Genomic DNA, 10988 nt, shown 5'->3' on the forward strand with positions numbered 1-10988 from the left:
TGTCACAGTCTTGCATCCAAAGATAGCCTACAGTAATTTTCTGGCAGTGTCAGAAATTCAGCATGATCATCACACAGTGTGTTTGCAGTTATGACCCACGTTTACTGACTAACCAATAAAAATGCAACCTGAAATCAACGCTAAAACATAAAACTGCTTACCTCAAGCTCCACTTTTTTTCAGCACACATTAAAACTACAACTGTCAAAGTGTGCTTCATTATGTTTTTTTTGTTTACCACTAGCATTGACATTTTATTATTCTATAGAAATGTGCGTCGTAGCCTATGAGTCAATAGGTGTCATTATCGTACAGTCTACATGCATGTCGTACCCAGGTTTATTAGATCCATGTTGCACAGTGTGACCAGCGATGATCTTTTAGGATTGCTAAAATCGTGCAGTGTGTAGAAGGCTTTAGACATCCCTTTTATAGCTAATCATGTTACATACCTGATGTCATTTAACTTAATTAGTTGCTAGATGTTCTCCCAGCTGAATCTTTTCAAAATGTCTTACTTTTTCAGCCCTTTGTTGCCCCCGTGCCAGCTTTTTTGAGACCTGTAGCAGGCATTAAATTTGAAATGAGCTGATTTAGTGGATAAAATTGTAAAGATTTCTTTCTTTAAACATTTGTTATGTTATCTGTGTTCTGTTGTGAATAAAATATTGGCTCATGTGATTTGAAAGTCTTTTAGTTTTCATTTTACTCAAATTTAAAAAACGTCCCAACATTTACGGAATTCTGGTTGTATGTATGTATGTATTTATTTATTTATTTAAAATGTACAGACACCTGGAGTTTTCCTAGATTAAAGTGAGTAAATAGTTATAATTAAACTTTTATAATTAAACTTTAGCCTTCCAGAAGTTTTAAGTATGAAAGCTTATTTCTACCACAGAATCAAAGTCAGAACTGTGAGATATAAACTTATTTAAAAAGCCAATTGCAAATTTCATCTCACAAATCTGACCTTTTTCTGAAATGTGAGATAAAAAGGTTGCAAGTACCCTTTTATTCTGTGGTGGAAACAAGCTGCTACAGGTTCCTGCTCTTTGTAACCGCTGCATTTACATGTCATTTCCAGTCATTCCTGATTGCTTGGTAAGTATGCTGAAACTGCTCACAAACCCTCCCTCCCTCCCCATTATAAGCATGAGCATATTACTGTGCACCTTCTGGTTGTCTTCTTCTTTTGTTTCAGATCACTCAGGCTTTCGAGTCCCGGCCGGCATGGACCTCACTGCTGAGAGTCACTCATCCTCAGAAAACAAGCTACAGGATAGACATCCCACTGCCACATCTACACCATTACCACTGTTCACTTTTAAAGACATTACTAAGTGTCTTAATTGTCGATGTATTTCCAAGCTGATGGTTCCGGGGGGTTGATGTTAAAGCTCTTGAATGTTCAATTAATTTTGGAGCAAGAACCCCCATAAGCAACCATACTGCCAAAGATAAATTGTGTTTCAATAAACTCAAGTAACTTGCCATGTGGTCCTGTCTGAACTGTTCTTATGCACTCATTACGCACACATCTGCGGGTACGCACTGTTGATAAATAAGGGCCCAGAAATGTCCGTCTTGACTGCATTTATTTCACTCCTCCCCTCACTGCAGCTGCCTGCTCTCGCCTACAATTCAGGTGAGGAGAGGTGCATCTCAAACAAGCCTATAGTGTTCTAGTAGGCAGTCATTGCTGTAGTTTTATTACTATTATGAGGACATAAAAGATCAGGGCCCTCATTCATCAACAGTGCGTAATGAGTCCGTAAGAAGAGTTTCATGCAAAGTGTGGGATCTGCCATCTTGTACTTGTATGTAGAAATATATGTAAATATAAGCACACCTCTGAGCATGCTTACACAGAGAATCTAGTGGTAGGAGAGCGATACTATAAAAAGCATTTAAGAGTGTCACAGACACAGTATGCATTAAGTGATCCACATATGTCCTTTGTTTCCTTCAATTATAAAACATTCAATTTATCATTTGTCTAGTTTGAAACAGACAAGTTGTGTAACTGGTGTCAAACTCTATAAAAGACAGCTGTGACAAATGTTTGTCTCAGACTGTGCTATGGCTTATCTTGCGTCATTGGAAGACTTGGCACTCCACAGAGAATGCGTTTTCAAGACCGCACTGAGAGTAAAGAGAACATAATGGCTACTCAGTTGGTACCGCTTTCTTTGCCATGATATTGGTGAGGACACATACATTCATGTGATTTATAAAGGGAGGTGTTGTCACCATATATGGTTCATTGGAGGTGTTTCCGAATGCAAATGACCATGAACATGAACGAGCACGGTACTTACACACATGTGGGATTTATCAACAATGATTGCTTACTCGTGTGCATAAGAACTGCATGCACACGTTTGATAAATATGGATTTTCTTGTACTGAAACACATTCTAAATTTCATTTGTATGATGAAATATAGAACCTTTTCTATGCATTGTTGATAAATGAGGGCCTAGGATCTCTTCGATTCGCTTGAAAAGTAAATCGTGGATGTCTTCAAGATCGATCATGGTATGATATATCAATATGATATATTACTCACCGTACTGCCAGTTTTTCAAGGCTATGAGCAGGATTACTGCTCTATCACTTATAATTTCAGTTTCAACTAACTAAACAACATATTTTCTGCTTAGCAGCGACTGTGTCTTTCTGTTCCACTTGTGTGTTTTAATGTTTTTGAAAGAAATTTCTGTGCTCATCAAGCCTGCATTTATTTGATCAGATATATGGAGAAGAGAAAAAAACCCTGTAATATTCGGCAAGGATGTGTTAATTAAAAAAGGGTAAGATAAAAAGTGATAGTAAAGACTTTTATTGTTATAAATTATTTATTATACAATTATTATTGTTATTAAATATATATATATATATATATATATATATATATATATATATATATATATATATATATATATATATATATATGTATATATATATATATATAAACATCTTTTTAATATTCACAAATCCTGAAAAAAAGTATCACAGGTCCTGAGAAAAGTATCATGCTGAGAAAAGTAACATTGATAATAAATCATCATATTAGAATGATTTCTGAAGATCATGTGACACTGAAGACTGGAGTAATGATGCTAAAAATTCAGCTTTGATCACAGAAATAGTCCTATATTTTAAAGCATAGCAAAACAGAAAACCATTATTTTAAGATTTAATAATATTTCAGAATATTCTAGTTTTTTTTTCTGTATTTTTGATCAAATATGCTAAATCCAGTCTTGATGAGCATAAGAGACTTCTTCAAAAACATTTAAAATAGCATTGTTTCAAAAAATTTTGACTGTGAAAGTGACATACAGCCAAATATGGGGGGTTGGGGGCTCCAACCAGAGCTGGCACCAGGGCACCTCCATCGGGTGGCCATTTAAATTTCTGCATTTAAATGTGGGAAGTGTGCAAACTGTGATCACTTTCTTATATGCACTGTTTTAATGGTTTCACTTTTGCTTTCGAAATCGATCATGTTCAGCAAGGAGGGGAGAGGATGGGGGGCACAGTAACTCGTTTGGGGGGGTACAGCCCACGAATACCCCACCTTGGTGCCGGCCCTGCCACCGACATGAATTTTGCCTAGGGCCTCCTAATGTCTAGAACCGGCCCTGGTTTTAGCTGACTGTCATGCTTATATTATCTTCTGGAGGCGACTGGTTGAGAAGTGCTGGTTTAGTGAGAGTAAATGATGACATGATGATGATGCTGATCTATTCCTTTAACTCTGGAACTTGTTCTGCCAGCAACAGAGCAGATTTTAGGTGTTGAGCTCAGATACACACCTGTCTGAAACACCAGCTCTTTCCCTCCCACTCCTGCTGCTTCCAGGTTCACAAACGCTCGCACCTGCCGAGCCCAGGGATGCTGGGTAATGAAGCCGTGACTGGCCTGAGAGAGATGGAGATCAAACTCGACCTCTACATGCATGAGTGTGTGTGTGTGTGTGTGAGAGAGAGAGAGTGTGAGTATGTGTGAGTGTGTGGTAGGGCTGTGCAAATAATCAAATGCGATGATCTTGCACATCTAGTCAGTAAAGCCGGTTCTGTGATTAGTAGTAAATCTCATTCACGTGCTTTCAGATGGAGCGACATTTATTACACAAAGCACAATAACCAATATCACGTTCATTATCGCAGATGAATTGCATTTGACTTTGAACGTGATATTGCGTAGTTTGACAGTGAATTACGGCTCTGTGTAGTAAATGGCGCTCCATCTGAAAGCACGTGAAGGAGATTTTTAAAAAAAAAAAAGTGAAAAAAGTTGTGCATCTAGACATGAATTTTGCCTAGGGCCTCCTAATGTCTAGAACCGGCCCTGGTTTTAGCATTCAATTATTTGTACAGCCCTGGTGTGTGGCAGACACACAGTAGCTATGTTTCCATTCACCTATTTTTTTGTGCATTTTGGATCATCGCATAAAAAAAACGCTGGATGGAAACGCCAAGATACGCATTCTTAAAAATCTAAAATTCTGCGCATTCTAAATTCTAAAAATGTGGAAAGTCTGTCATCAAAGTATTTCTGTATAATTACTGTCTGACATGACTGTGTTCCCAAACAGCAGGCATCCACCTCTAAATGCAATGACAACATTTATTGTGTTACGTCTGCTCTCTCTGAAGCACAATTCATTTATTACATATGCAAATTATTATATTCAGTGACTTCTCCTAGAGATATTTAGTGCCAGTTTATCAGGAAGTGACGATTTTTTCTCTTTGACTCGTTGGATGGAAACAGTGCTTTTCACAAATGTTTTATGCGATATTCCAGTTTTGCACATAAGTTAAATTTGCGTTTTTGGATGGAAACATAGCTAGTGAGGCCATGAATGATGAAAGTGTTATGAGTGATTTACATCAAACCGGCTGAACACATTTCAGTGAGATGATCACATGCTTACTGAGGTCAAAGGTCAGCTGTGCCGTGACCTCTCACCTGCAAGATGGTCTCCTCGGCCCCGTTGAACAGGAAGATGACGCCGTGTTTGAGAGGCGTGGAGAGATTCGCTAGAGAATGTAAAACCTCCAGCATCACCGAACAGCCGACGGCGTCATCACTGGCTCCTGAAACACACACACATTATTAATCACACAGATCTAGAAACATGACCCAAAGAAAAAAATGAAGCAGTACAAATACATAAAACCAATTTCTACAATACAATTTAATCCTGTCAGTCAAATGCAGTACTAAAACCCAATCCCAAATCACAACTGACTGGGATTTGACATCAATCCAAACATGACAGAACAACAACACCCAAAATCACATGCTGCCTAATAAACACGCATCTTTTTGCACACACACACACACACACACACACACACACACACACACACACATCAATGTTACTGCTGTTTCACTTCCTGGTTTTCTAATGATCAGGATTTTACAGGACAGATGACAGCAGAATACTATATCCATAAATAATGCGAATAATGTAACACGTCCATCCAGATACAACCAACATCTGACACAAACAAAGAACAGCAAACACAACAAAACCTAGAACTGCTCTATCTGATCGCTGACACTTCAAACCACAGCAAACAAAACAAACAAAACTGAGAAAAAAGGTCACAAATGAAGAAATATGGAGCATTTTCTGCTCATGTCTGCAGTAAAAAGTCAGGTATCTCAATAACATCAGTAACGTCTCATCTAATAATTTACACAGTCATTTAGACTCTGAATGATGGTGACAGACTCATTTAAAACTTTTTAAATATATTTTCCTACTTAAGGAGAAACATCTGAGACAAAGATAAATACTTAATTCAATTCTCAATTACATCTCAATTAAGTCCCAAAAGTTATAAAAGAGCAACTTCTGAGTAATAACATTTTATTAACTCTCACTAATGAAGCTTCATAATACTCACTGCTAGAAATTAGTAGCATCTTGTTGATACTTAACACATAATGTCGAACTGAACTTAAATGAGACGTGACTGAGATTCTCACAAGCTCCAAAAGAGGAATTAAGGAATGAGCATAACTTCATTAAAGGGGTCATATAATGCTGCTAAAAAGAACATTATTTTGTGTATTTGGTGTAATTAAATGTGTTTATGCATTTTAAGGTTCAAAAAACACATTATTTTCCACACACTGTACATTATTGTTTCTCCTCTATGCCCTGCCTTCTGAAACGCGCTGATTTTTGCAAAGCTCATCGCTCTGAAAAGCGAGGTGTGCTATGATTGGCTTAGCTATCCAGTGCATTGTGATTGGCTGAATGCCTCAAACGTGTGACGGAAATTTTACGCCCCTTAACATACTGTGATGGTGTCTCCCAGCAGAACGAGACTCAGTCCAGCTGCTCTGCTCATGCACAGCCCATCATCGGTTCTCTTTTAGCACTTCAGTCAATGTTCAGTCAACAGAGAGAATGAACGTTACGCCTTCTTTCTTTGCATGAACATTTAGGTGATGTTATGCAAATCTTCCCACATACTGACGTAGAGATGTAGGAGCATGTTAGAACGAGCCATTTCAGGGGGTGTGGTTGACCCTTAACTTTTATAAAGAATATCTCTTTGGATTTGAGACTTTAGTCTTTGCAACTTTACAGATCTACTTTATGCACCAAGAGCTTGTAACACTCCAAAGAAAAAGGAAAAATTGAAATCGCATCATATGACCCCTTTAAAGCATAGGTTATAAACTCAGTGTCTCCTGAGCTGTAGACGACAGCAGACTGAAGCGTTGATGAAGCGCTGTAGAAACACACCGGGGCTGTTGGCCACTGAGTCAAAGTGGCAGTTCGCGAGCATGAAGTGCTGTGCGCTGGTCTTTGGCTGGAGTTTGACGGCGATGTTGGTTATACGGTCGTAGCAGCCGATGCTGAAGCAGCCGCTGGGCCGCTGGATGTCCACCGTGATGGAGTGAGGTCCGGTTTCACTCTCAGACCGGATCTGCTCGATCTGATCCAGCAGGTAGCTGACTGTGGTGTTCTCGTTCTCTGGGCTCCCGACGGTCCTCGGCCCGATGCTTGTGATCTGCTCCAGATGCTTCCTGATTCACAAAATAACAGTGTTGCACATGTGAGCACGAATCTGCTGGTGCAGCTTCTGTGCTGTTTTTATTCTACTTTTATTTCAATCAGGCTAAACAGCTTACAGACGATTTATCATATTACACAAACTGCATTGTTTTGGCACTGTTGCAATTAATGCTTCAGTGCTGTACATTGACATTTCATTACCTGTTCAAAATAACCCATTAAACAAGTAGCGATTTGAGGATCGTGCACTAATATTTTCAGTTCCATTCGTTTGCTCCTTGTTTCAAGGACATGCCCACAACAGGGGAACTAATGACTATTCACGTAAACTCCACCCACGGGAACAGTTTTTCACAGGAACCGAACCAGTGCATGCATATAGGCAAACTAAGCAGGTGCCTAGGGCGCCTAGGATAATAAGAATTTCATTGGATAATAAGAATTTAAAATACGGGGAAATATCATTATGAAATAAATGTTTTTCTCTAATACACATTGGCCACAATTAATGGCCCCCTTTTATTCAATACCCTTTGAAACCTTTATTTGCCAGTTTAACAGCTCTAAATGTTCTCCTATAATGCCTGATGAGGTTAGAGAACACCTGACAAGAGATCAGAGACCATTCCTTGATCCAGAATCACTCCAGACCCTTTAGATTCCCAGCTTCTCCTCTTCAGTTCACTCCTCTCATTTTCTATAGGGTGCGGGTCAGGGAACTGGAAAGGCTATAGCAGAAGCTTGGTTTTGTGCTCAGTGACCCATTTCTGTGTTGTTTTTGAGGTTTGTGTTTGGATTATTGTACGGTTGGATGATGCAAACATGGCCATTATAAGATTTCTAACAGAGTCAGTCACTTACTGATTTTTTATCTGTTGGTATTTGATAGAATCCATGATGCCATGTATCTAAACAAGATGTCCAGGACCTCCAGCAGAAATATAGGCCCACAACATCAAAAATACAGCGGTATATTTCATTGTACACATGGGGTACTTTTTATCCCTGTGTTCACCAAACCCATCTTGAGTGTTTGCTGCTAAAAAGCTCATTTTTTTTTGTTTCATCTGACCATAGAAGCCATTCCCATTTAAAGTTCCAGTCATGGCTGATAACTGAATATGATTTAGTTTGTTTTTGAATGAGCTAGGAGAATTTTTCTTGAAATCCTCCCAAACAACATGTGGTGATGTAGGTTCTGTTTGACATTTTTTTTTTTTTTTTTTTTTTTTTTTTTTAGGTTTTCTGACCCTGACACTATTTTCTGCAATTCTCCAGCTGTGACCCTTGGAGAGTCTTTAGCCACTCAAACTCTCCTTCTCTCTGCACATTAGGATGATATAGACACACGTCCTCTTCCAGGCAGTTTTGTAACATTTTCTGTTGATTGGAAATTCTTAATTTTTGCCCTGATGGTGCAAATGGGAATTTTCACTGCTCTAGCTCTTTTCTTAAAGCCACTTCACCAATTTGTGAAGCTCAATACTCTTATTTACCAAGGGTGCCGATATATACTATCTATTGCTATTTTGCACGTAGTGTATATAGCATCTACTCAGTGCAAATAGCCACTGCCCATAAACAAAGACTTGGGACTTGACTTGGACTCGTGAGACTTGTAAAAAACGCAAGTGATTTGGTATGGGAGTTTATATGAATGTATCTCTGAGGGGAACAGGCGGGCTTCAGAATAGTTTAGATGGTATTTTATTTTTATTTAACTTTTATTTTCATCTGGCCTCTGTATAATGCATATTAAAGCAGGCAAGTGTTCATAACCGCAGCGCTGCTGTTTCGTGCAGATGTTTTATGTAAAACAGTACTCAGACTATTTGGTTTTGGCTTCAAATTTCAAAATTATACAATCCAATTTAGATTAAAAACTGCTCGTGCTGGATGTATGAAGCCTCTTTGTTTGGATTGTGTTGTGTTTAAAATGCAGTTGCCTCTCATTTTTACATTGAAAAAGACCACAGACAAAGCCTTAGTTTGTTTACATGAGATTTCTTTCATTTTTGTTATTCATTTGATTGATTGGGGTTTGTTTTAAAATTTCAATTTAGTTTTGTTGTTTTTTGTATGTGTGGAGTTTTTTGTGTGAATTTTTATATGTGGACATTTTTTTTTTTATTTTTTGGTGTGAGGGGGGGGGTGTGTTTTTATTTATTTTTATTTTTTTGTTGATACAACTGCATTTAAATAAAAGCATACATGGGCATGTTTTCTGATTATAAATATTTTTTTCCCCTACTGAAAAAAATAAATAAAAAATTACAAATAAAGATAAGTAACCAGGGTATCAATAACAGTGCTAACTACAGTAAACAAATATCTATTTTGTTTATATTTCATTAAAAAAAATAATAAAAAAATATTATTAACACTTAATTTATAATTTAATAAAAAAATAAATAGCCTTCACACAAAGATAATTACATTTCTTATTGTTAATCGTCTACTAAAAGTTTTTTGGGGCCCATCACAACCATAGACAATCATGAAATAATATAAAAACGCTATAGTATTTTAATTTTTTTATTATTGTTATTATTTGTATCCATTGCATTATGGTGATTTACCATGTTATTACCGTATTCTTATAGTGACGTGTAAGTATGGTGATTACGCAATAGTCTACTATAGTAAACATCACAGTGCCGTGAACTGACTGTGGTAAAGTGTACCTGGCCCGGACGGAGCTGAAGTGTTTCGGGCTGCTGCTGCTGATGATGAGCTGCTGGAATGAGATCAGAACCACGATCCACAGCAGAAACCCAAAGCCGAGCAGCAGAATCACCGCAAGCTCTCGCCCATCAGCGGCTTGTGTTCGCGGCTCTGGGGCGCGTTCAGCGCGGCCTCCTCCTCATCACTGTCCCGCTGCTGCTGCTGCTGGTTCTGTTCAGCTCTGGTTCTGCGGACCGTAGAGTCTCTCTCGCTGAACTCAATCATCTCTGGATCGCTCATTGTGCTCTGAACGAGAAGAGAGAGGCTCAGACGCGGAGCAGCCAGTTGTAACACTTTTTACGCCCCTGTTGTTTCTGCTGAGTCCAGTAGGGGAGGTACAGTATGAGCCATCAGAACAGGCCAGTCTAGAGGCGACACGAATATATATAGAAGCATATGGGCTGCAAAATCACAATGCAATATGTAAAATGGAAATGAATTTCTGTATTTAAATTTACATTTTCCCATACATAGCCTATGTACAACATTTAGTGCAAAATGAAAATGCAATTTTATAATTTACATTTGCCATTTTCTACACTAGTTTTAGTATGTAAAGTAAAAACATTTTAACGCTTTAAAACGAAACTATATTACCTGAATTGATGTATGTCTAACAGGATGTGCCACAGTGATTGCAAACCTTTACTTACCAGCCCCAAGTCAAGTCAAGTCATCTTTATTTCTATAGCGCTTTAAACAAAAAAGATTGCGTCAAAGCAACTGAACAACATTAATTAGGAAAACAGTGTCAATAATGCAAAATGACAGTTAAAGGCAGTTCATCATTGAATTCAGTGATGTCATCATGCAGCTCAGTTCAGTTTAAATAGTAACTGTGCAATAATTTGCAATCAAGTCAACGATATCGCTGTAAATGAAGTGTCCCCAACTAAGCAAGCCAGAGGCGACAGCGGCAAGGAACCAAAACTCCATCAGTGACAGAATGTAGAAAAAACCTTGGGAGAAACCAGGCTCAGTCGGGGGGCCAGTTCTCCTCTGACCAGACGAAACCAGCAGTTCAATTCCAGGCTGCAGCAAAGTCAGATTGTGCAGAAGAATCTTCTGTTTCCTGTGGTCTTGTCCCGGTGGTCGTCTGAGACAAGGTCTTATCAGGGGATCTGTCTCTGGGGCTTTAGTCCTGGTCTCCGCTGTCTTTCAGGGCTGTAGAGGTCCTTTCTAGGTGCTGGTCCACCATCTGGGCTGGATA

The 10988-nt window shown here is 38.5% G+C and overlaps 1 protein-coding gene across 3 annotated transcripts in view; it reads right to left on the reverse strand.

Moving 5' to 3' along the window:
- The window catches only part of LOC109072670 (endoplasmic reticulum metallopeptidase 1-like), a 25188-nt gene extending 15042 nt beyond the window's left edge, over nucleotides 1–10146 (reverse strand). For 2 of the 3 annotated variants that reach the window (XM_042721171.1, XM_042721170.1), the window contains exons 1-4: nucleotides 9739–10145; nucleotides 6782–7065; nucleotides 4984–5111; nucleotides 3825–3930 (exon numbers count right to left, since the gene is read on the reverse strand). In XM_042721171.1, the coding sequence (XP_042577105.1) occupies nucleotides 3825–3930; nucleotides 4984–5111; nucleotides 6782–6824 (277 nt within the window). In that variant the 5' untranslated portion in view covers nucleotides 6825–7065; nucleotides 9739–10145. Of the gene's footprint in view, nucleotides 1–3824; nucleotides 3931–4983; nucleotides 5112–6781; nucleotides 7066–9738 lie in introns of all 3 variants that reach the window. The other variant, XM_042721172.1, reaches the window with a different exon arrangement.
- Nucleotides 10147–10988: the final 842 nt, after the last annotated feature.

The sequence above is a fragment of the Cyprinus carpio genome, chromosome B3 (genome assembly GCF_018340385.1).
Source record: "Cyprinus carpio isolate SPL01 chromosome B3, ASM1834038v1, whole genome shotgun sequence".
In the NCBI taxonomy this organism is placed as follows: Eukaryota; Metazoa; Chordata; class Actinopteri; order Cypriniformes; family Cyprinidae; genus Cyprinus; species Cyprinus carpio.